Source organism: Gambusia affinis, linkage group LG17 (genome assembly GCF_019740435.1).
Source record: "Gambusia affinis linkage group LG17, SWU_Gaff_1.0, whole genome shotgun sequence".
Taxonomy (NCBI): Eukaryota; Metazoa; Chordata; class Actinopteri; order Cyprinodontiformes; family Poeciliidae; genus Gambusia; species Gambusia affinis.
The window spans coordinates 10,466,109-10,492,933 of NC_057884.1; the positions used below are offsets into that span (position 1 = coordinate 10,466,109).

Below are 26,825 nucleotides of genomic sequence, written 5' to 3' on the forward strand. Positions count from 1 at the left end.
CTTAGTTTAGAGTTTTATTTTAAAATATTCTTCTCGCCTCTGAGGTTTTATTTGCACTTCATCTAAACTACAAGAACAATTTGTCGCTTTATTGTTTCTTTAAACACCAAATCAAAGTATTAAGTCCAAATGCACCAATTTTTCTTCTCAAAAATATAGCATTTCAGTCATCACAACAAAATAATAGCAATTCTATAAATAGTTTTCCTTAATCCTTAACAAATCTTGAGTACTCCAGTGACTCCAGTAAAGCAGGTCAGTGTTGAGCACATTGAGCCTTTTGTAGGCATCTTCCAGTTCCAGGAGAGGGAAGGCCCTCTGCTTCCCATCAGGCATTTCAAGCATCACAATTTCCTTTCAACAGGCTGATGGAGACAGAGTTCACTCCCAGCTGAGACAATTGGCAAATTGTTGTCACGGTGGTGGCCAATAAGGTGGCTAATGCTGTCAAATATATGATCTTTTGTCCGTACCTGTGAAACAAGAGGAAACAGATGTTAAGAATCAGTTTTGGTTTCACACTCTTAAACCAGCTTTTAATCCTGTTCTTACTCTTACCGTGCCTTCAGGGTCCACAAGCAGCAAATGTTTGGCAAGTCCATTGTGCATACCAGTCAGAACGTAGGACCCTGGGTTGGTAGTGCTTGTGCGGACAAGAAAATCCCCATCGCTCTTAAGCAGTTTCTCAGCATCACGGCGGCTCATTTTGCCATGGTACCACGTCTGACCTTCCAGCTCCTCTTGCGCGCGGAAAGCCAAAGATCGCACCAGGAGAGGGCTCGAGTTGTCAACAGAAGCTGCCTTCTGAAGGTTGGACACTTGAGTCTGGGACTGCCCCGGGGCCAGTGGCTGGGACTGGGACTGAATGGCTTCCTCAAAGGGCTCTAGTGCATGAGAGGAAAGGAAGAGTCACGACAGAAAATTGTAGTTTATAAGATTGTAAAAATATTTCCGTATTTGATTGGGTTGCATCATTTACAGGAAGTAGGCCGGCCAATCTGGGAAGGTTCACCACTGTTCCATGTATATCCATTAGTAGATAATAGCTCTCAGTGCAGTTTACTGGAGTCCCAAAGTCTGAGAAATGGCTTGGTAACCATTTGTCGTCAGAGAGAAGTTTGCAGTTTCTAGTGTGCTCACTGAAATTTAACTTAACTTCCCAAAAATTGTGTTCAAACAAAGTTTATTCATGATTTTACGAGGGGGGCGATCATATTTTTAACATAAGGTCACAGTGGTTAGGAGAGAGTTTCATTTTGTTTTTACAATTTTCTCAGACTATCTTAGCCTTTTGTTGAAATTTGATCAATGGTAAAAGAGCAGAAACAGAAGAAATCAGTATGGGAACAAATACTTTCTCATATTACAATATAAAATCAGTAGTCAAGTTAAATTGGGAGTTAAAAGAAGGAAAGAATAAAGCCATTCACCAACATTAACACTGTTATCTTCTTATCGTTTTGCTGACATGATGTAATTAAATAAGACATGCATAAAGAGGAAAAGCTGTGAACTGCTGTAATTATTTTAATTACAGCAACCTCTGCATTTAATGGCACCACTGGTAAAGATGTTTAAAAAGCCTTAAAATAAATGTACCTTTTATTAGAGATACATAACAATTTATAATGATCCAACTTTTTATTCAAGTATATTCACTGAAATAGTCAAGTATCACAATAAGAAACAAGCATTTTTTTTATCTAACTTTCTTACACAATCCTGCTGAAAAGGCTACATTTTCATTTTCCTAGTAGATTAAAACAAGATTTTATTTAAATGCTCTGATGTCTCGGGCTGTCCATGTACTATATGAAAGTTTCCAGGGCTTTCGTAAGAGAAACAGGCCTACAGAATCCTGTATATCTATCATCCTGAATGTCACCTTAACATGGACCTCTGTCATATCATATACAACCAGGAAAAATGCTAGTTATAGATACCTAATTTCTCATAAAAGTTTTCACAAGAAAAAAAATCTTGCTTAATCAATTTTAGAGTAATTTTAACATAAGTACTCAAATGTCAAAAGCATTTATTTTAAGGCGTTTCTGTTCATCTTAAGCAGTAGTACCAATACCTGTGTAATAGCACAGTTTTATAAAGGAAAAAACTTTATACATAATAAGATGATTTTGGCTTTAATTAGGTTTGCCAGCTACTGATAACAGTTCTCAAATCATACATAAAACTACAAATAACTTTTACCAGCAATAGTTTCTAGACAAATACACAATTACACACCTGACGTGGGAGCTAACTATACAAGATGGCAAATAAGAAGTAAAACAAAGTGATGCAATGGCCCAGACAAAGCTCAGCCCTAATATGTGGCAGTAACACTGAAACAGTGATGAGTGAAAAAATGCCCACAGACCTCAATGAACCTATGAAACGCTATAAAGACAAGAGATCTAAATCCATCAGCAAAACTGTAGCATGCCATATAGAACACTGTTAAGTATTTGTTGTGGTCTCCAAACCACAACCAATTCAGTAACTTCCCTTACAAAAAAATCCCATGAAAATCACATGTGAATTACATGTGATTTTACCACGAAACCTTCCAAAATCACACGTATTCATGTGCTTTCACATGTGATTCACATCATTCACATGTAAAAATTTGTGTGAACCACGTGTGATCACATGTGAAAGTCACGTGATTTTCATGGGATTTTTTTGTAAGGGTTGGACCTATAAGTTACTAAATTATATGTAGGGCTTAGTTTTTGACTGCATTCAAACAGCTGCAAGGAAAATAGCTCAAACTACAGAACTTTAATGAGAGCTTTTAGTAAGGTCTTTGTATTTTAATCAAAACAATGTTGGGTCTAAAAAATGTGTTGCTTCACAGTATTCCAAGTTAAAATCGTCTAATTCTATTATGCAAAGCAACTATGTACAGTAACTAAACATTAAATAGAAATTAATCAAGTCTTACTCATGTCAAACAGGTCCTTCTGGGGGCTCTCTTTGCCTGCCTCTACTATGCCCTTTGTGGCATTTTCTGCTTCTGCCTGGAGAGCTGCAAGCACCTGGGCATCAATCTGCTGGGTGTTCACATACATGGGCATCTCCGCTGCTTTTGGTGTCTGACCTTTATTCTCTGGCAGACTGCTGATATCGAAAGATCCTGAATATTGAAAGAAACAAAGTCAAAGTCAGCCTGCTGAAGTGACAACATGGTCCAGGAGTAAACATGTGCCTACTGTACTGGAGTGTTTGGTGGTTCCTACCCTGCTGCAGGAAAATGGCTTTCCTTTCATCAGCCCAGTTGTCACAATGCCGTCCCTGGTAGTACGTCTGATCCACCGAGCCCGGACCAGTCTGATCAAACGCAAAAGCAGTGAATTTATTTCTCAACAAATTAGGCTGAATCCAGGAATGAACAGCTTTAGAAGAGTGTGGTTTTAACTATCATTTGGCTAACATCCAGATAACGGATAAAGTTATTGCAAGTAATCAAATCATTTTGTGTATACAGTTGTTTGAAGAGTAAACATCGTCACATTCAAATGTCTCAGATCATTGAATACATTTTAATATCAATCAATAATAACCTGAATAAATACAGAAAAACTAATTTAAAATTATGGTATCTTTAATAAGAGGAAGTATGTATATTTGTCTTTGTTAAATTATGCATTAAATGTGAATAGTCCTTTATTATTGGAAGCTGAGAACTGACTAGGACAAAATGGCAGACATGGAACCAATCCAAGTCAAAATGTCAAAATAAACTTGAGTTCCACATAAAATAAGGTTGGTTTGGATAGTTTTTTCTCCCAGATAAATTAAATCTTAATATGAAAACTGCATTTTGTGTTGATCAAAGTTATCCTTGTCTGATTTGACATTATGTAAGAGTCTGAAACATTTAAGTCAACTAAAAACACAGACAAAATACTTTTTAATGGCATTGTAGTCTCAAGTCAATGACAAAGACAAAAAGGATGCTATAATCTTGGCAATTTTTTAAAAATGAGGTTCTGATTTATTTTTTTTAAGACAAAACCTGTCCACGATTGTTTTATGGTGCTTTACAATATACCAGGTTATCAAACTTCTACCTGGCCTCCTTCAGATGCTGCATTCTGATTTGTCAGTCGAGTATCAATAAAGCCTCCTTGAGGTGGCATTTTGCCAGGGATGTTGTTATAATAAGGATGTTCTGTTGACTCCTCTTCTTCCTCTGTCCATGCCAACTCCTCCATGTTTAATACTCTGAAAAATGCATTAAGCATGGAAAACCATTAAATATATATGTAAAGAAAACCTAAACTCTTCGACAGCTGAAATTGAACAATCAACAGAAATGTTTCTTCTTAAAAGTTAGGATTTCTCCTCTGTATGTTTTTAAGAAATTCTTAAGAAAAGTTTATTCACCATAATGTTAACACTGAATTCATATGAACTTTACAATTTCTAATTGAACCTTATTAAAAATATTTTCAGTGTTTTATTATTTTTTTAAGACACTAATTTCACCTTTCAAATCACAAAACAATGCTTATTTGGGTTTACCTACAGAAGCTCTTGTTCAAAATTTTCACTTATGCTGAATCTAGATAATCTTGAACAGTTTGCATTTACCAAACAACTGAAGAATCCTGCAATAAATGTAGGCTTTTCAGAAGAGATGTTGGCTTTAAAGACTACATTTATTTTATTCATAAAAATGCTAAAAATAAAAGCATATTTAGTAAGTTGCTTGTCTTTTTAACTTTTATTATTATAGGATCAGCTTAGGTTTTATTAGAAACAGTGTAACATCTAGAAAGTAGTGAAATTGCTCCGTCCATTTATTCCATCCATTTGACAAGGGAAATTTTAAAATCAAAATAAAGACAAAGCAGGTCAATTAAATCTAAATCAGTGTACAAGCATTTATAAAATTATGGAGAATTTAAAAAGGCTAGAAAAAAAAAAAAACATCTTTCAAATATCCATTTTCTTTTTTCTAAATGTATCCATATTTTTCCAGACTTTTTGAGACCTGTATAAGAACAATTCACATATTGATATTGGATTTCTTACCTGTCATGGACTGAGGACATCTTGCTAGAGGGACACTGCAAGTACTGCTGGAAGCGAAGGTCAAACGCCTGGCCGATGGTGCTAATAACATCCTGAGCAAGCCCGTCGGAGCATTCAAGGATGTGACATGCTGAGAAGGGTCGGATTACAGCAGTAAAGAACATGCTGCACATTAGACCTTTTTATGAATGTCAGAGAAATGCATCCTCACCTCTTCTGTTGACCGGGTCCTTTGCTACATAGGCAACATAATCTGTGGTATCCTACAAGAATAAAATTTCACTTGGTAAATTTCACTGATATAAAACTGCTAATACATTGGAATAGGTAAAGCTCATGTAGTAAGTTGTATTTGTCAGAGTGCGGTCATTTGCATTAAATCACAGATACTGACTCTCTTTAAAACATCTATGTTGGTAAACTGAAAATTAATGCTGGAAATACTTACAGGGTCTCCACCTGATGCAAAAGAGATAGACTGCATGTGATGGTTGGCAATGATCTGACAGAAAGAAAAATACATCCGTAAACTGAATATTTTGTACACATACAAATTGTTGTGAAATAAAGTTTAAAAGTCCAAAATCAACTCACCCATAATGAGTCAGTTTTGGACATAACTGGGGAATGTTGGAGACTGACCTGTTTGCAGTCGGGGGTCATTAGGTTGAGGCTACTGGTGGAGATATTCAGGTTGATGGACATGCCAGCAAACTGGAGATTACTCTTGCCCAAAATGTTGGACAGAGCTTTGGATGGTGGCTAAAAGGAGCAGGGGAAGAAATAGAGAGACAGATATATATATATATATATATATATATATATATATATATATATATATATATGTATATATATATATATATATATATATATATATATATATATATATACATATACATATATATATATATATACATATATATATATATACATATACATATATATATACATATAGACATATATAAATATACATATACATATATATATATATATATATATATAAATATATATATATATATAAGGGCATCGGGGTAAATAGCAGAGGAGCCAAACACCAACCTTGTAGACCACACAGTTGCCAGAGACTGCAAAACCCGACACACCAACCTGTGCACGGCTTGGATTGATTACAAGAAAGCCTATGACTCAATGCCACACACTTGGATCATCGAATGCTTAGAGATGTACAACATCAACAGGACCTTGAGAGCCTTCATTGCAAACTCAATGCGGATGTGGAAGACCACCCTTGAAGCCAACTGCAAGCCACTTGCACAAGTATCCATCAAATGTGGCATATACCAAGGAGATGCGCTGTCCCCGCTACTGTTCTGCATAGGCCTGAACCCCCTCAGCCAAATCATCAACAAGACTGGCTACGGATACCGACTCAAGAATGGAGCCAACATCAGCCACCTCCTCTACATGGATGACATCAAAGCTGTACGCCAAGAGCGGCGAGACATCGACTCACTGATCCACACCACCAGGATATACAGCACGGACATTGGGATGTCATTCGGACTAGAGAAGTGTGGTCGGATGGTTACAAAGAGAGGGAAGGTCATCCGCACAGAAGGGATCTCACCCCAGAAGGAACAATAGCAGACATAGAGGAAGGTTACAAATACCTGGGAATATCACAAGCAAATGGCAACCTTGATGAGATCACAAGAAAAAGAGCCACAACCAAATACCTTCAACGAATAAGACAAGTCCTGAGAAGCCAGCTCAATGGCAAGAACAAGATCCGTGCAATAAACAGCTATGCCCTACCAGTAATCAGATACCCTGCAGGAATAATTAGCTGGCCAAAGGAGGAGATACAGGCCACAGATGTTAAGACCCGGAAACTACTAACAATGCATGGAGGGTTCCACCCCAAATCCAGCACCCTGAGACTCTACACGAACCGCAAAGAAGGAGGCAGAGGACTAGTGAGTGTGAGAACCACTATCCAAGACGAGACATCCAAGATCCATAGATACATCAGGGACAAAGCCTCAACAGACAATGTGCTCAGTGAATGTCTCAAACAATGGGGAACAGAAGCTGAGGTGCCGGAGGAACCATCATGGGAGGACAAGCCCCTGCATGGGATGTACCACCGCAACAACCAAGTGGCTGACATCAGAAAATCCTACCAATGGCTGGAAAAAGCTGGACTGAAGGACAGCACAGAGGCCCTCATCATGGCCGCCCAGGAACAGGCCCTAAACACCAGAGCAATTGAGGCCCAGATCTACCACACCAGACAAGACCCAAGGTGTAGGTTGTGCAAGGAGGCCCCTGAGACAGTCCAACACATAACAGCAGGGTGCAAGGTACTGGCAGGGAAAGAATACATGGAACGACACAACCAAGTGGCAGGCATAGTGTACAGAAACATCTGTGCAGAATATGGACTGGAACCCCAAGATCAAAGTGGGAAACACAAGGTAGTGGAGAATGACCGAGCTAAGATCCTGTGGGACTTCCAGATCCAGACAGACAAAATGGTGAGGGGGAACCAACCAGACATAGTCGTGGTGGATAAACAACAGAGGAAAGCCGTTGTGGTGGATGTGGCAATACCAAGTGACTGCAACATCAGGAAAAAGGAGCATGAGAAACTAGAGAAATACCAGGGCCTAAGGGAGGAACTGGAGAGGGCCTGGAAGGTGAAGACCACAGTGGTGCCTGTGGTCATCGGGACCCTCGGGGCAGTCACCCCCAAACTGGAACAGTGGCTACAACAGATCCCAGGAACAACATCAGACATCTCAGTCCAGAAATGTGCAGTCCTAGGCACAGCCAAGATACTGCGCAGAACCCTCAAGCTCCCAGGCCTCTGGTAGAGGACCCGAGCTAAGAGGAAGAAGAATCACCACCCGCGGTGGGTGAGAAGGGAATTTTTTTTTATATATATATATATATATATATATATATATATATATATATATATGTTTCATGCAAACTAGAAAAATAAAAAACTTCAATCAACTTACAGATTTCTGACCCCAATCTTAAACTTTTAAGAAACTCAAAACAACACAAGGGAAATCTCCAGTCTGAATCTGATACCAAATATAACTTTCCTCCCGTTTAAAAGAAGGTTTCTAAAGGGGAGGTGGCAGATAAAAAAAAGGTCAAAGTTATTTAAGATTCTCTGTAGTGAGCCGAAGTCACCATCTTGTTTTTGTCGCATATCCTCAGGAACATCATCTAATATCAGAACCTCCATTCAGAGAAATTAGATGATACTCATTCTGTTTTTGTTATATTGTCTTTTCTGACATTTGAGAAAGCTTTAGAGAGCAGAATAATGCTTCACATTAAGGCCCACAAACAGAATCCACTCACACACACTGCAGCTCAGCCTCCTGATCACAGATATTGTGAACTACATGAGTCACTAAGCACTGTGCAGTGTGCAATACATCGTGGGCTGAAGCTACGCCCACGCAGACATAGCGCAATTCGTCTTCATCTCCCTTCTCTGCCTCATTTCACATACAGGAAGGTAAAAGGGAGTGGGGGTCTAAACATACAGAGGGGTTCTATAAATAGACCACAGAAGGGTAAATGAATATCTAATGTTCTTTACTCTTCTTCAAACTACTTTCCGTTTGTCAGCATACCTTTCTTTTCCGCAGTGCTCCTTTGGTCCCAGGAACTGCTTCACACACCAGGCTGATAGCTTCCCTACAGGGAGGGTGAAAGGACAACCATGTTCAGTGTCATCAGCAATAACAGGGATTGTATTCCCATTGTTACTTCAGTTAAATGCTTACTGAAAATCAGTTACTATGATTGTGCTTGTCATCTAAAACAGCAGGTTTTTCTTCCAGGATTTTGATTATTTCAAGTCTAAATCTGCTTTAAAAACAATCAATATTTCTAACATTAATATAGAGCTATAATAATGAATGAATAAATCCTTAATTAATAGAGTAGCTTTTTTTCATTTTTGTGAAGAAAGATATTACAACACTCTATAAAAAAAAGAATAAAACAAAAGTCCTTATGAAAGAGGTGATGCAACAATACGTTTCCTGTAAGTTTTTAGCAAAGATATTTTTCCTCCAATGTATTCCTGCCTACATTAAAAAGACCATGTTTTAATGTGTCATTTGAATGCAGTTTTTTTCCCATTATGTTTGAAGATGGATAACTTTTTGCATGTGACTGTTTCATTATACATATTAAAATGTGTTTGCGTTAACACTTGATCATCTTCTAAATACCTATTGTGTTTCTCCACAAGGAAGAAAAAAAATTGTTCACTTTGCTAGAAATGATAAAGACATGGGATTATGTTTCAGACTTTCACACACTTTTGAGCAAGTAAGGATTCACACACAGAAGACAAGCACACAAATTAAAAAGTGATTAACAAGAGGATTAATTTAATTAAAAATTTGCACAATTCAAAAATAAGAGACTTATCTTTCTGATAAATCTAATAATAGATATGAACTTTATTCTTTTGTAATTTTTTCTCTTTTGCCTGACATTCGGAACAAAAGAAAGGCTAATCATGACACAGTGGGGCTACAGCGACATAACTTTCCAAGCTTGTGATGCCAAGCTCAGGAAGTCATGCAGAAAAGTGGACAAGACATAAACCAATTCCCATCAGGCTTTGTTTCACTGCACATCGGTTACAAACTTCAAACATACTCATGGAGTCACAGCAACCTCCAAGTGAACAAATAAGTAAAAGAGTTTACATCAATAAAATGTATTGCTTTACCTGTTTAATGGACAATGATTTGAATGTTTTCTTGCTTAGATACACTAGAAAGAAGCCATCTTCATCAAAAACATGGCAACACGCAGGAATTTTGCAGCTTTTTATTACACACACCTTTGATGAATCAATAATTTTAATGTTTTACAATGACAGATATAATTAGATTTTGTAACTTGTGCAATGCTTATTAAAATGGGTTTAATTGTCTCTGTATTGTATTTTGCTTGCTACTTTTTTTGGAGGGGGGAGGGCTCATTTGGACTCTGACACAACAGAGCCACTGAGTCATTGTCAGGGTCTGAGTCACTTTAATCACTGTGTGTCATTGCTGCAATGTACACACACGGAATGAAAAATGGGCTTGCAGAAGAAGAGGAGCTTCAGTCATTTGTTAATCAACTAAACAAGTAATTGATCTTTTCTATTTTAAGGTTAAACAGTGAAATATTTCAGGATTTTATCTTTTGTATACAGCAATATTTAAATCTAACTTTTTGCTCATTTTCATTCTCCATTCACTCACAACAGAATCAACCACTACATCATTATACTTTAGTTCATTTTCACGCTATGTCGCAAAATGTTAAACATGTCTGGCTATTGCAAATTTGTTATGTTAATGTTTTGTATGAAGACATAGATGAACATATTTGAATTGTAAACATTTTTTTTTTTTTTTTTTTTCCATAATACGAGTTTTATATTCCAACTTTTCATTAAGGGATCTCCACTCAGTGTAGGAACATTTACTGTTCCTACACTGAGAAGAGGATGCTAGATTTTGAGGACTTTATTATTAAATGTAATTGAAATGCTTTAAAAAAAAAAAAAAAAAAAAAAAAAAAAAGTTAAAAATTGTAGAATCAGAAGCTGTGAAACAAATACTAATTCAGCCCATTCAGAAAGTTCTGGTACATGGTCCATTTTTTTTTTTTTTTTACAAACAGGACATGCAAAGACGTAATTAAACAAAAATGTTTGTGAAACAAAAAATCTGTTTTGTCTTTAAACTGTTGAGCTGTGACTACGACCTGGGCCATATTGTCTATATCAAAAACAATCAGTAGTCCCAAATATATTAACATTTATTTTATTTGAGACACTGTCACCAGGAAATATTACGAGACAGCCATATGTTTTAATAATAATTATAGAAAGCACCCTTAGAGAAGTTACCAATTTCAAATGAAAAAAACTGTGTAATATTAAAAGCAACAAGCCATAAAATCCAAGAATTTGAATGAAGAAAACCACACCGTGTTTGAACATACCTTGTTATTTGTGACCTTGTAGTGAAATCCAAGGATCTCATAGATCGTAGGACTTCTATGCAGCCCAGATACTGCAAAGAATCAAGAATGAAAATTTTGAGACAAACTATCATATATTTTATGTACAATATACAACATATTTGGCCAGGGAACAAAGATCAAAGTCACTACAGTCCAGTTGTGGATTCATAATCATTGTATTCAAAATGTTAGTATTAGGTATTATGGGGCTTGAGAAGTAGACAAAACTCGACATGTGTTAAATGTGAAGTAGTTGCATGCTTCTGAGCTTGTGCATCAGTGTTGTATGAGATGCATACAGGCAGCTCAAAGTCAAATGTATCCGTTTGATTCCTTACTGGTGTCCTAGAGTGTACAGCTGTGTTTTCATAAACATGTTCATGCCATACTTTCCAGCTGTTCGGGTTACTTTAAGATAAAGAAGAAAAAAAACAGATTTCTCCAAATTCAGTTTTCCAGAGTCCTCTGTCCCTTACTTTTGATTTAAATATGAAAATATGAAAGTTCATTAAGAAGCTATGGCAGATATTTCTACAGGCAGATTTTAAATATGGAAGCATAAAAAGGAAAAAGAAAGAGTGAAAAAACCTACAGGACATGTGGAGAGAAGGAAGGAGTATAAAAAGGAAGGACAGCAGGAATAAAGGAAGGAAAGATAATAAAAGGTAATGTCAGTGCCTTATCTCTTCATAAATATTAGTGTGTCTTGCAATGAAGTCAAGTCACAGTACAAGAGAGAGCTACTCGTATTACAGACATCTCACGCTTGAATAATCCTGCACCAACCAGGACCATTTTGTGCTGATAAATTCTTATCATTTAGCAGAATCATATTCTTAATTTAGCATCCAAGAACCTTAATGTTGCCCCTGCTTTTTCATAACTATAAACATATTAAAACCATAAATTGCAGATGACTTCTCCATTCTCCAGGGTGCATTTAGCAACTTTTGGCAAACAAACACTTTCTATGTCACAGTGACATTTGCAGACTGACAGCGTTATCTATTTTCAGAACAACGGATATGAAGAGCTCACTTCCACAAGCCCAAAAATATATCAAACTGTTCTAAAATTGGAAGAGAAGACTTATTCTGAGCACAGCATTGAAACATTTCTTCTCTGCCGTTTCCCGTAGGGTATAAATGTTTCATAAAAACGATTCCTCTTCACCACAAAATGGGAAAGACTGGTGAACATGCTGTTCAAATGAGGCAGATGAGTATTAATCTTCATACATTCAGAATTGGAAACAAAAACTGGGTTCTTTCCAAATTGTGCTCATATTTATGGTCAGAGCAATAACTAAAAAGCTTAAAACAAATAGAACTGCAACATGCAGAAATACACAAGGACTTGCAATCTCCAAGTCTCCATAAAAACTATTAGAAATTATCAATAAGCAAACTGGTTGCTTTACAATGAGTCATCCCTCTGGTTTTGAATGCTGCAGCTGGAAAGACAGTTCTTATGATGCGCAACTGTGGCAACCAGTTTTTACAACCAGAAGCTGCTGATTAGCATCTCAAAAGCTCAGATTACACTTGAACTGTATGAGTTTAAAAAGAAGCTTTTAGGATACAGAGCAGGACCAAAGAACAGAGAAAAAAGGAGGAAGTACAAATCTTCTCTTCCATCAATCATAAAAGTCAAGAATAATATCCCAGACTCCACCGTCCCAAGATTGGCCTTCAAACCATACGATCAGAGAGAGAGACTTAAAAATTGGCAGCAAAAAGAAAATGTGGTGGATTAGCAGTTCTTGCCAACAAGTGATGGTGTCATCCAGGACATGTTACTGTGGAATATTGTCTTTCCTACCAGGATAATGAGCTGTTAGAACATCCTGCAGGACTCATTATTACTAGAGACCCTCCCTATCCACTTCATCACCATCTGCAATAAGTCTTTAATTTCCCCTTGAGATACATAAAGTATTTTGGAAGTTAAAAAAAAAAAAAAATGTATCTCCTCCCACTGCCATCTCAGTCCCCTTACCTAAAGCCAAAATAAATCTAGTGGAATGGGGTAAAGAGAAGAATGTAACAGAGACGACCAAGGACTGTGGATGATCTATAAAAAAATATGCAAAATTATAAAATGTTTTATGAGAAGACTACTGCTATCCTATTGGCAAAGAGCGATTGTCAATATTAAAACCAAAGGTGCCAATAATTGTAGAGAAAACAAATCTAACCTAATGGATTCCAGATGCATCAGCAGACAATCCACCACCAGGACCCAAAGAAGAAGTAAATGTTTTTACATCTTCTGCATGACATTCATGACGTAAATGTGGAACGTATGCATGTGGTGGTATGTTTACTGTGGGGAATATGTGTTGGCCTCTGAGACTGGAGGGACTTCTCTATGATCGGGCCAAGATTTTGTCATGATTCGGTTGTGCTGACTTGGCTGCAGTTTGTCATAAAATCTTAACTGTTCAACCAAAGTCCAGCCTGCAGAACTTTATTCCCAAAACATTACCACACCAGCATCTTGAAGACAGTGACAGAATATACCACCCAGGGATTAACAGAATTAATAGACATGCCAAGAATCAAAACACTGAGCATGACAATGTGTGAAAATGAGCAGTATGAGATTAGCTGCTTAATATTTTAAAAACGTAATTCCACAAGGTTGAATAATAGGGCTTTTTAGTCAGTCTAATAAATTCAACCGGAAGTTACCTTAGGACGCGTCTAGATCTTATCCAGCCCATCGCCAAATGGCCGCAAACCTTCAAGGTTGGGTGGAAGGTAGGGGTGGACATTTATTGCAGTGTTTACCGTTTTCATTTGTTTTCTTCTCATAATAAGAATTGGGACATATTATGACAATGATTAATTCCAAATGTTGATGTGTGAAAACTGCCAAAAATTGACTGTATGGTCAGAGTTGTTTTTAGTATTTTTTTCTACTGTGTCCCATGAGAGCATCTATGAACAACAGTAAACCCAAAACCATGATTAAATGCATTTACTGCATGCATATTAGTGATAAAAATTAGATTTCTTTATAGTGTTCAGAACTGGTGTTCTCTGTAGGTCTATTTCAAATGGTATGGTGTTAAAGAAAAGTATTTGTGTTTGTGGGGCTGTGGTTGCTATGTCATGCTGTCAAAAATAAACAATTACCTAAAAATATTGTTTTATCATCACTTACATCATTATCACAATAGTACTACAAATGATAACAGAATTGTACTTTTAATAAGTAAAAAGAACTAATACCATTTCATGTTGCTTTCTCTTTTATTATTATTATTTTTTACCAAACAGCAACAAAAGGAGAAGGAAAGTGAGGGTAAACAATGTCACAGTGAGTCGATGCCCTCTCTAGTGTAATGGTGCATGATGTATGAGGGTTGACCACATGACGCTAATTAAAAGTGCTGTAAGCAGAAACACCACGCTGAACTCGATAGAGGCAGGACACAAACTGACAGGAAGAGCTGGGGGTTAGGGGAGTCAGACCCATTTCCCCTGTCACAGCAGCATTGACTGGACAAAAATAAGTGCTGTCTGCCTTGAAGCCGTTAATGGAAAGCCACGCTGGTCAAACAGACTGTAGGCTTTATTCAGAAAAGTTGTAGTAGGTGTCATATGATGTTAGTCATCTTACATAACTTGATGTATAGCATGTCTCACTGGGTGTGTTTATCCCTTCCTAAGAGCTAAAGAAGTGCTTTGTTAAATCTACTGCATGAATAAAAGATCATTTAACCAATTAAACTATAAAAAAATGATTACTTAATGGTTTCAGTGAAAATGGTTTCTATCCCATCACCCCATATCTGTCTTTCCTTGAAGAGTCGGGTCTCAGCATCATCACTGTGTGCTAGTGACTCATTGCTAGTATGATGACATTTGCAGCTCTTCTACTTGTGCACCAACTTAAATGATGCATGATGGCTGAATAACATTAGGGAGAGATAACAGCTGCAATGAGATAAACACACCATGAGTCTCTTCCCGTTCAGCCGTTTTCAGGGAGCTAACGCAGCCATGGAGCTCGAAGAGGTGCACGACGTACAGAAATAACACATCACCATGGTTACAAAAGCATAACGCTGTAGCTTCACATACATCAGACAGGAGAATACCAGATAAACCAAAAGCCTGTTTTTTCATGTTGCCATCGTGGGCTTTGTCTCTACTTTTCCACCAGTGTTGACCTTCTGCATTTCCTGAATTATTCAATGTCTGTTTTCTGATTGCTCAACCTTCAGCAGTAGCCAGCTCACACACACCCACTCAAGGGCATGTTGTGATGCACAACTGCATTCTCACTCTCTAATCCCCATTGGAGGCAGCTAATCTCTTCCCATTGAAAAAAAAAGAAGAGAAAGAAAGAGAATGAGAGGGAAAGTCCACCAACCTTCACAACGTATGTGACTCCTGGGCCAGATATCTTCTCATTCGAGTGCAGCCATCCTCTGGAGGGCTTGCTCACCAATCCACCACCCCCACCTGGATTCCAATCCTCTCCTCTAGGCTGGAGATCGTCCAGTTTGCTCTTCTTGCTCATGCTGACAGCTGTCTCCAACTGTGTGCAGGGGGTCGAATGGGAGCTGCACTGAGACCCTCCCACACCAGAGACGACTGTTGCTGCTGCTGCCGCCGCCACGCTGCTGGGGCTGGAGCCCGCACCCCCACCCCCTTGCAGCTTGGACACGGCCAGGTCCTTGACGGCCGAGGGTAGACCCTTGATGCCAAGCAGGCTGCCCGAGTTGCTGAATTTCAGGCCGGAGACCTTGTTGATGAGAGTGCAGAGGGTGGTGCCTCCATCCTCCAGATGCTCTGAGCCATGGCTGGTTGTGTTGCTGGAAGGGACGGCAGCGGTGGCGGAGGGCTGGACCTCGCTTGGGGGTGCGAAGGATGTCTCGGCTGCAGACTGGGAGGAGGCCGAGACCTTGGGGTTCATGGACAGGCCGTGGAGAAGCTCATCGACAGATGTTACTGACTCATTCCTGAAGCGGTTATACTTGGTACGGTGAAGCATACCCTTCCCTCTATAGCTCACTCCTCTTGTCTCCACCAACCAACCAACACACACAGCCTGCCTCCTTCACAGGCGTGCAGGCAGACGTGGCCAAACCGTGCTGATAACCCTCTCCTGTAACATAGCAGCAGTAGCACAGGCAGCGAACGCCTCTCAGCAATCACAGGCCACCTGACTGTAAATTTTTTTTCCTCTCTGTTGAGTTTACAGTGGCGGTTCAATGTGCAGAGCTGTTGCTGTCACCAAAGTCCAATCGTTTCTCAGTAAAATCCAGAGCAGAAATACAATCCGTTAGAGACAAAATCTGTGGAAACACAACACTGTAGCACAAGAAGTCGAGGATAAAAAAATAAAAAACCCTCCCAGTTTTTGGGATGCAGTTTTTCAAGCTGCGATGCTTCTGCTTTTTCTTCTTAGAGCTGCTTCTCAAAAAGAAAAAAAAAAAAGAAAAATCCCCAAAACTGGAACAGAAAAGAGATGAATGTCGCTGATCATCACGGACACTGCAAGGAAAGAGCAAATACTCTCTGCTGGCTGCTGCCTGCCGGCTCAGAGCTGAAGCATGACTCACTGATCTGAGAAAACCTTCTCAACAAAAGGCTTGCTGAACACCGCAAATCACTTCCTGTTGGAGGGAGAGGAAAAAAAACTCCCACTAACAGCACACTAGAACCAATCAGTTTTTAAATTCCCTAGACTCATATTTATTCCCTGCAACACCTTATTTTCTCATTTGCTTCTCAGAGGACAGTAAATGAAGATTGGAGGGGAGGGCGGGTTGTAATGATCATACTTGCCAAAGAATGAATAAAAAAAATCTGCATTAGATCAGATCTTGAAACAGCAGAAAATTCATAGAGAAAAACTATGCAAGGATATTACCTCACAAATTATTCAGAAATATGAGCAACTTTTAATAAAAATTTCGAAATTAAAAATTATTTTAAATAAAAAAAATAAGTAACTAAAATGAAAAATGCAGTAATAAGCTGGCATGACTGGAAATATATTTAAGTATATTGCCCATGTTATTTTATCAGAACAGCGAAACATAAAGCAGACACCAAGCCCGGAGAGCAGCTTCACACAAACAAAAATCTACCAAATAATCTGTATTAACTGTCTCTCCAACATATTAAAATTTAAACTGAGTAAAGAAAAAAATATATATATATATCTTAAATTTTCCAAAATAAAATGTTTATAATTTTAACTTAAATGTGGCCAAAAAATCCACAAAGAAAACCAAACATGAATTACAAAATAATTGGTTTGACTTCTAGAAAGATGGCAAAAATTCAGAAAAATGCCCAGCAACTGGTCTTGTCTGAATGAAATTAACGTAATGATTAAAAGAAGCGAATAAAATAAACAAATAAAGCAGAGGCTGACATTTTTCTCAGGTGAGTACGACAAAATGATAAAACAAAAAGCTCAAGAAAGCCAATAAGAAACGCAGCAGAACAGCATCATTGTCTCCCCCAGTCAGCAGAAAGCACACATCTGTATAAAATGTCCTCAGCAGCATTTAGCAAAGCTGAAATACTGACACTCATTCATAAGCAGCTTCCGCTCTCACTGTACTGCAGATTTCGCACTGCAGTCCTTCCCAATATCTCTGTTTCCTGCCTGGCAAGAGAGAAGAAAAAAAGTGCACGTCTGCCTTTTCTCCTTAGAAACAAAGGCAAACATAAAGGCAGGGATGATGAGGCAGGTCCTCGTATGTCACAAGAAGAGGAAAGACAGAAAGAGAAAAAGGAAGCCAAGGGCTAAAAAAAAACAACCCACATGCAATATTTAGTCTTTTATGTGAATGAAATAACGGGCAGGCATACCAGTGTTTCTGTGAATGGAAGCAAGGCCTTTCTGCCTCTGCAAGGCAATCCCTTGGGATGGCATGGTCTTATCCAATGAGCAGCCAGCTGGATGACTCATTCAGGGGAGGCTTGCAGAATAGTGGAAGAAACCATTCCAGACAGCCATTTGTGTTTTGTCTCTTCTGAGCAACCTCTTAGAAATGTGGTAAACAATAATGAGGGTGAAATATTTGCAAAGCATATTTCCTCTGTGGTCTCATAAAAGAACAAAGACCAAGAAATGTGTTCAAAATATTAAACAGAAGAAACACTGCCACCCCTATGTGTTGGAGTGCCTTCATTATCACCTTTTTTCCTTCACATTCATGTCAACAGTTACCACCTACACATTTAATTACTAATTTACTGTTTATATGTTAAAGGAGATACATTCACTATACTGCAAATATATTTTGAGCTGAAAAACAACTGTAGACTGAATTTATTTAAACTGAAGTAAACACTATGTAACTGGATATGAATTATATATCTGTCCTGTCTTTATTGTGAATGGGTGCTATGTAATTCATCAATGGAACATTGTATTCCAACTGTAAGGTATGCTTAGAAATTTTTGACAGCAAAAACGTAAAAATATCCCAGTGGAAAAAATATATATAAAAAACAAAGTGGCACCAAAAAGTGCCAAAAAGAATATGATGTATAAAGCAAAGAGAGTAGTCAATATCCCTTCATTTTGCATAGCAATTTCAAGAAAATCAATTTGGAATAATGCAAGGACATTTTCAGTGGTGGTTCGCATGTATGGATTCTGTGTGGACCAGAATACACACACATTCTGATATGTGTTAAACAAACTGCTCCTGCCAATTAGTAAGAACACCAGTCCTCAACTAGAAAATGAGATAGCATCCCCCAAATTCTTAAATAAGGATAAATCTGAAAAATGCAACAACAAAGACAAAAAACTTGGCAAAGAATAAATGCGCTGACAGATATTATTCAACCACTCATTCAGGAGGTTGCTGCATTAACATCAACAATGAGAAATAAACTAGACACAAATGGCATCCATAGAAGAGCCCCACAAAAAAAAAAAAAAATCAATAACATTTATAATAAAAACAAAAAAAGGCAAAGGTCAGTCTAACATTTACCAAAATACATCCTAGACTAGATTACATTAGATTTAAGAAGTAAATCAAAATTAATAGTACATTTCAGGGTTTTTATAAACAAACATCCTGATAGTATAAATATAAATAATTATTTTCTCACATGTGTATCCCTTTACATCATTCATAAAACTAATAGCATTTTAGAAAAGGAACATCGTACTGACCGTCATACATGGTGGTGGGAATATGATGCACTGGGACTTTTTGCTGCTTTAGGGCCTCAACTTATTACTGATAAAACCATGAATTCTGGTCTCTACCAGATTATCCTGAAGAAGAATGTCCTGTGAACAGTTTGTGACACGTGAGTTAAGCAGCAGGGCAACAATTCAAAGCACAACAATTCCTAATATGAATGACTCAAAAAAAAGCAAAGTAGCAAAGTAATCATTTTGTAGTGGCCTTGTTAAAGCCACTACGCCACTAAACAAGCCATTTGGGATTTTTAAAAACCACAATTCTGACAAGAAGGAGGCAAAATTCTTCTACATATATAAAGAAATTCAGCAAATCAATTATTACTTTTCACACAGAACAACATAGTTTTAGATCATTTTTTTTTTCATACAAAGAAATTTTAAAATCATTTGATCCTTTTTGTATTTACTCTGGTTATCTCTGTATGATATCAAAACTTTTTTATGACCTGAAAACTTTAAGTGTTGCACAAAAGCAAAAACTGCAGAAATTTATTATGAAGGAAAAAACTAACCACAGCAATGGAAGAACAACAATCTCCATCTTGGGAAGATACAGTTCTGTAAGTTTGATCATGCCAATTTATAATGTTCTGCTTTTGACTGCAGGTCATTTGTTCTCCTATTTGTCATGTTTAAAGTTGCAGACCAAACAAAATATGAAAAAAGTCTTTCAGAACCCAACTTAACTCTGTAGCCTAATTCTCCTGTTTCCTTGTCTCGTTTTTAATGTCAAAAAGAAGTGTGTTTCAAAACATTTGCCACTAGATGCCCCCTTTTTCTACTCAGCAGATCTTTTCTCATAGAATAGATTCACATTCTGTGAAAAGTGCGTTTAAGACAGTAGCTTTCTGTCATACTTTTGTTAATCCATAGATTAGATAACATTTGTAATAGTAAAACACACTTAAGTTAAAGAAAGAAATCTATTAAAGGTCGTAGATTCAATCAATGTCCTTCCTACGTTCTGAATCCCAGCAGCAGGGGTTGGTGCAGCGCAGCAACATGGACCACAATTAAAGACACTGTTTAAAACATTGCATTTGTGAACAATGCTATAGATAACAAGAAAGAGGGGGAGAATTCTGTATCTCTAATGTTTGTTTTTTTTCCTTTTTAAACAAACATTTGTCTATTTGCAGATTCCAGAAGACAATATTATGCACATTTATTATTTGGTGCAATTAGGGTTTCTCAAGTTACTTCTGAATTGTTGATTTTTTTATTTATTTTTTTTTTTTGTAAAATGCCTTGAAATGACAGTGATTGTTGTGAAATGGAGCTATATAAATAAACTGAATGGAGTTAAGAGGTGGGGTAGGAAAAAGGAAAGACAAAGCAAGGAATCCGACAAATATTTTACTGGACTGCTGTTGCCTAGTTACCAAAGCCATGTTAAAAATATGTTCCAGGCAAGCTACAGGGAAAATGGTTAGTAATATAAAAAAAACAGAAGCATTTAATTGGTAAAATTGGATATTTTCAGTGAGTTCATAACACTAAAGCAAGAACACATCAATAGTGTGACAACAGGATTCTGGTAAATAAAGCGTGAACTACTTTATTGTTAATGAAGATACAAGTCTGCACTACTAGAAAAATATACATATTGAAGAATCTCTGCCACAAAAGCCAACTTTAGCACCACTTTCAGAGATTATACCACCACTACCACAACACTGTGTAACACTTCAGGTCAAATATTTGGTAAATTTATTTTGACATTGTCTTTCTCATAAACCAGCATGGGTTTCAAGGATTTTGACATGCATTTAGTGCTTGACCCAATATTGTCTTTATCTACAGACAACACTTTGCTCAATCTATCTTTAGGTCTATATTCATGCTACCAGAACTTTCTGAATAAAGTAAAAAAAACAGTCACAACGTTAGTACAAAAATAAATGAATAATATATAAAAATATATAAAAAACAGAAAATAAAATCACATACATGACATGCTGTTGGGGGTATTCTACTGAACATTCTTTAAGTTGAGAAGGACTCACTATGGAGTGTCTGTGAGCATAAATTATCAAGTCTTGTCACAATTTAGTGTGGACTTTGATTGGGTCATTTTTGTCGCATGTAATGTAATATGTTAAGTGAATACTTTAAAACTGCTGAAGTTTCATGGACAACAGCTTATATGTCTAGTCACGATACTCAAAGCACCTCTTTCATCCCAGCCAAACTCACTGCACTTATATATCCATGCATTATTTTCACTAATGGATCCCTAATGGATAACTAGTTACACATCTGTCAATGACGGCACCAGAATATCAGACTCGGTAGGATTTGCAAGTTACTGTATCCGTTTTAAACATAGAGTCTCACGATAGGATAAAATCCATTATTTTCTCTTACACCACCGCAGCAGAAAAGCTTATTTTTTTTCTCTGCTTGTGAAGCCAAAATGTCTGCGACACAGTAAAAATAAAATATTAATCAGCAGAGGAAAGAACTCGTATTTAAGGCTAAGCACACCAAACACCATTTGATATTATAATGCAATTCCCCACATGTCATTATCAGCATAAAATTCCACATTTGTAAAAACACCCTCACCTGCGCCCGGTTGATTGATGGAAACAAAGTTTTTGGCCACGTGACATGCACCGTCCAAGCACAGCCTCGATGCAATTTATGCGCGAGAGACAGAAAACTCAACTTAAGTGTTGTTCCGTAACGACTGTTTGATTACAAACTTTTCCTGTTCGTCTTCACTGGAAAAATGTCTCGAAGCCAGATTTATTACTCGGACAGGTACAGTGACGACCATTACGAATACAGGTGAGCAGCCACCTCTCAGCCTGTTTACTGTCAATAAGGAACACAACCGAGTGATATCATTGTATATTAAGAAACACGTTTAACTGTTCAAAATATCTTTTTTTTTTTTTTTACTCACCTGTACCGCTTCTAAAACTTTGACCGGTGTGCCCCATTAATGGGGCAATTGTGTGTTTTGTGGGGTTTTAACACTTCATTTAACGTACACCTTATATAATTTTCATACAACTAAAATTATATTTCAGGATATATTTCTTTACAGCACAGTCCTAAAGATACCTACGGTATATATTTATGTTTCTGGAAAGCAAAAGTGATCATTTCATGTTGTAGTCTGGAAAATTCCTGAGATGTCTGGAGTTTAAATATTTTCCAGGGGTTGTGTTGACTGGAAAGAATGTGTAATGGAGGAGAATGTGCATATATATATATATATATATATATATATATATATATATATATGTGTGTGTGTGTGTGTGTGTGTATGTATTCTTTTCTAATTCAACCCCAAGTCAAAAAATTGTCTTAAAAGAAAATATAATAGATCCACATTTTTAAGTTCTCAGACTGGACAGATTTGTATAAAATAATTTTTTTATTACTTTTCATGACATTAAGGAAATTGGTTGTTTTATTAAAAGTAATAGTCTTTGTTTTCTCTTGCTTAGGCATGTCGTTCTACCTCGGGAAATGGCTAAGCATGTCCCAAAATCCCACTTGATGTCTGAAGATGAGTGGAGACAGCTGGGAGTGCAGCAGTCCAAAGGTTGGATCCACTACATGATACACGAACCAGGTATGTGAACAAAACAATTTAAGGTTAGCGTACCTTGGTATTGGAAAAAAGCTTTCTTCGTAAAACAACTGTAGAAATTAATTCTACTGTTACCTAGTTATGTGAAGTTTTCATCAAATTCTCTTTCAGAGCCTCATATCCTACTGTTTAGAAGACCTCTACCAAAACACTGACCCAATCCTACCACTTCTCATTGGGAAGTCATACTGTGAATGATGGTTACCCTTCCGCTGCTTAAACAGTTAAAACAGCAAAAATTACAATATTCTTACAATATTCTTTGTAATTAGGCCCGAGCAGCAAAGCGCTGCGAAGGCCTATTGTTTTTGTACTGTTTATTATTATTAGGCCCGAGCAGCAAAGCGCTGCGAAGGCCTATTGTTTTCATAGTGTTTATTATTATTATTATTATTATTCTTCCTCCAAATGAATTGCCTTTTTGGAGGCTTTATCATATTCAAAAACTCACCAAATTTGGCGGACGCATAGAGACTGTTTAAAATTTACGTATTTTAAGGTCGACGCAAAAATCTAAAAAAAAATGGCTCAACAGCGCCAACTAGCAATTTTCAAAGGACCCTTTGCTATTCACTTACTTCGTCGTAGAGACTTGAAATTTGGTACAGTTGTAGAGCTCCCAGAGATGCTCAGAATTTACAATTATTGTTATAGTCCAACTATCACAGGAAGTCGGCCATTTTGGATGGAAGGTCACATTTTGACCCCATTTTGGCTGTTTACAGCATTGGTATTTGATCGAACTCCTCCTAGGGATTTTGAGTGATTGGCTTCAAACTTGGTGAGTCTGATCAGAAGGCATGGGCGATTCAAAGTTATCAAAATGGTGAGTTTTTGAGCATGTTGAAGGGGGGTTAGCAGGGGTCAAAGTTCACCGACTCGCCACGAAACTCTAAACAGTTATAACTCCTACACTAAAACTGTCAGAGGAACCAAACTTTCAGTGATTGAGCATCATGGGTTGACCTAAAATACCCTGTGGTCAAATGATGACATCACTAAGGCCACGCCCCCTGAGAACAGGAAGTGTCATGTTTTACTGGGAACGGTCCCTATATTAGACCTTTGACCTAATCAACATGAAACTGTGTTAACAGACAGGAAACATGTGGCTGTATAAGGGATTCCAACCCCGACCGGCTTTGATGGAGCAGGTGGGCGTGGCGGCGTGGCGAAGTGACCTCTAACACCGCTCTCATACGTTTGGCTCTGAATTCCACAGTTTTGGGCCAAACTTCTCCAAACTCACTAGGATGGATCTTTATCCACCCCAAGACAGGAATCCATGATAAAATTTGGTGGGCGTGGCCGAATGTCTTTATGGCGCCCCCTAGAAAATTTTAAATTATCAGCCCCAAGCCATGCTTTAACCTAGAATTACCAAACTTCTTACACATCTGTATATTGTCCTGATGTACAAAAAAGTCTCTTGGAGCCATGGTCTCAACCCAACAGGAAGTCGGCCATTTTGGAATGAAGTTCCAAAATTGACCCCATTTTTGATGTTTACAGCCTTCGTATTTGATCGAACTCCTCCTACAGTTTTTCAGATACAGACTTCAAAATCACTCAGCACACACTTGAGGCATCAAAGGTGAAAAGTTATCAAAGGAATTCTCGTACTTCAAAGTATGTGGGCGTGGCTATGTGTCAAACTTTGACTATTCGCCGTGAAACTCAAAACAGTTATAACTCCTACACTAAAACTGTCAGAGGAAGCAAACTTTCAGTGATTGATCATCATGAGTTCACCTAAAATACCCTGTGGTCAAATGATGACATTACTAAGGCCACGCCCCCTGAGAACAGGAAGTGTCATGTTTTACTGGGAACGGTCGCTATCTTACACCTTTGAACTAATCAACTTGAAACTTTTTCCATAGACAGAAAACATGTTGCTGTATTGAAGATTCCAGCCCCGACCGGCTTGGATGGAACACGTGGGCGTGGCGTGCGTCAAGTGACCTCTAACGCCGCTGTCATTCGCTTGGCTCTGATTTCCACAGTTTGGGCAAATAATTGTTCCAAACTCACTAGGATGGATCTTTATCCACCCCCTGAAAGAAATCCATAATAAAATTTGGTGGGCGTGGCCTACTGTATTTATGGCGCCCCATAGAAAGTTTTAAATGATCAGCCCCAAGCCATGCTTTAACCTAGAATTACGAAACTTTGTACATATGTGTAACTTTTCAGGACGAACAAAAAAGTCTCTTGGAGCCATGTTCTAAATTCAACAGGTTTTCTGTAATTTTGGATTTAAGTTCACTGTTCAGAAATAAATATGTGTAATTCCCTTTAAGGCCTCTTGGTGTCACTGTTACTCCACACATGAATGTTGTAACCTTTAAAGGGCTCAAATGTTTTAAAATGTAATTTGACTCCACTGCGCCCCCTAGGTTAATCCATCAGCTATATCTCTGCCGTAAATGGACCGATCTGCACCAGATTTTTTGTGAGTCGTCGGGGAGCGCTGCCGAACGCATCCACGTGTGTCGTCTGCCGGGCGATCGGGCGGGAAGGTGACGGCTCCCGCTGTGGCGGCGGTTGCCGGCTCTGGAAACGGTGAGAGCTTCCGCGGTGGCTGGAACTCCGCGGTGGCCAGTGAGCCGGAGCAGCGCTTGCTGCGAGGGCCGCACGAGGCTGCTTGCAGCTTTAATTCTTTATTATTCTTCCACCCAAATGAATTGCCTTTTTGGAGGCTTTATCATATTCAAAAACTCACCAAATTTGGCGGACGCATAGAGACTGTTTAAAATTTACGTATTTTAAGGTCGTTGCAAAAATCGCAACAAAAATGGCTCAACAGCGCCACCTAGAAATTTTCAAAAGACCCTTTTCTATTCACTTACTTTGTCAGAGACGAGACTTGAAATTTGGTACAGTTGTAGAGCTCCCAAGACGCTCAGAATTTACAATTATTGTCATAGTCCAAGTATCAGTTATCAAAACTGTTACTTTTTGAGTATGCTGAAGGGGGTCTAGCGTGGGTCAAAGTTCACCAACTCGCCACGAAACTCTAAACAGTTATAACTCCTACACTAAAACTCTCAGAGGAACCAAACTTTCAGTGATTGAGCATCATGGGTTGACCTAAAATACCCTGGGGTCAAATGATGACATCACTAAGGCCACGCCCCCTGAGAACAGGAAGTGTCATGTTTTACTGGGAACGGTCCCTATATTACACCTTTGAACTAATCAACATGAAACTGTGTTAACAGACAGGAAACATGTGGCTCTATAAGGGATTCCAGCCCGACCGGCTTTGATGGAGCAGGTGGGCGTGGCGTGGCAAGTGACCTCTAACGCGCCGCTGTCATACGTTTGGCTCTGAATTCCACAGTTTTGGGCCAAACTTCTCCAAACTCACTAGGATGGATCTTTATCCACCCCAAGACAGGAATCCATAATAAAATTTGGTGGGCGTGGCCTAATTTCTCTATAGCGCCCCCTAGAAAATTTTAAATGACCGGCCCGAAGCCATGCTTTAACCTATAATTACAAAACTTCTTACACATCTGTATATTGTCCTGATGTACAAAAAAGTCTCTTGGATCCATGGTCTCAACCCAACAGGAAGTCGGCCATTTTGGAATAAAGTTCCAAAATTGACCCCATTTTTGATGTTTACAGCCTTTGTATTTGATCGAACTCCTCCTACAGTTTTTCTGATACAGACTTCAAAATCGCTCAGCACACACTTGAGGCATGAAAGGTGAAAAGTTATCAAAGGAATTGTCGTACTTCAAAGTATGTGGGCGTGGCTATGTGTCAAACTTTGACTATTCGCCATGAAACATAAAACTCTTATAACTCCTACAGTAAAACTCTCAGAGGAACCAAACTTTCAGTGATTGATCATCATGGGTTGACCCAAAAGACCCTGTGGTCAAATGATGACATCACTCAGGCCACGCCCCCTGAGAACAGGAAGTGTCATGTTTTA

General features: G+C 38.1%; 2 protein-coding genes across 10 annotated transcripts in view; one reads left to right on the forward strand and one right to left on the reverse strand.

Moving 5' to 3' along the window:
- On the reverse strand, positions 1-21,913 carry shc3 (SHC (Src homology 2 domain containing) transforming protein 3). 7 transcript variants are annotated; one of them, XM_044096500.1, is made up of 16 exons: positions 21,838-21,913; positions 19,234-19,353; positions 17,910-18,084; positions 16,646-16,699; positions 15,451-16,378; positions 11,047-11,117; positions 8,661-8,724; positions 5,683-5,802; positions 5,489-5,542; positions 5,252-5,303; positions 5,041-5,170; positions 4,074-4,227; positions 3,240-3,330; positions 2,945-3,136; positions 559-884; positions 1-473 (listed from the first exon to the last, which is right to left on the reverse strand). In XM_044096500.1, exons 5-16 carry the CDS (start codon positions 16,072-16,074, stop codon positions 345-347), a joined length of 2,007 nt encoding a protein of 668 aa, XP_043952435.1. In that variant the 5' UTR covers positions 16,075-16,378; positions 16,646-16,699; positions 17,910-18,084; positions 19,234-19,353; positions 21,838-21,913; the 3' UTR covers positions 1-344. The 7 variants fall into 7 exon arrangements, with proteins under 7 accessions (XP_043952435.1, XP_043952438.1, XP_043952434.1 ...); XM_044096503.1 differs by lacking the exon at positions 16,646-16,699 and having other exon boundaries at positions 15,451-16,188; XM_044096499.1 differs by lacking the exon at positions 16,646-16,699.
- Positions 19,481-26,825, forward strand: part of zgc:86839 (Cyclin-dependent kinases regulatory subunit 2-like) — a 9,869-nt gene continuing 2,524 nt past the window's right edge. The window contains exons 1-3 of one of the 3 annotated variants that reach the window (XM_044096507.1): positions 21,981-22,062; positions 22,731-22,858; positions 22,988-23,146. In XM_044096507.1, the coding sequence (XP_043952442.1) occupies positions 22,004-22,062; positions 22,731-22,858; positions 22,988-23,031 (231 nt within the window). In that variant the 5' untranslated portion in view covers positions 21,981-22,003 and the 3' untranslated portion in view covers positions 23,032-23,146. Of the gene's footprint in view, positions 19,830-21,980; positions 22,063-22,730; positions 22,859-22,987; positions 23,147-26,825 lie in introns of those variants that run through there. The other 2 variants (XM_044096506.1, XM_044096505.1) reach the window with 2 other exon arrangements.

Coding starts and splice junctions, on each gene's coding strand:
- shc3 (XM_044096504.1), bottom strand. CDS start 16,074: ATGCTTCACCGTACCAAGTATAACCGCTTCAGGAATGAGTCAGTAACA. Junction 5,543..5,682: donor TGACCCCCGACTGCAAACAG/GTCAGTCTCCAA, acceptor TCTTTCTGTCAG/ATCATTGCCAACCATCACAT. Junction 474..558: donor TTGTGGACCCTGAAGGCACG/GTAAGAGTAAGA, acceptor CTTGTTTCACAG/GTACGGACAAAAGATCATAT.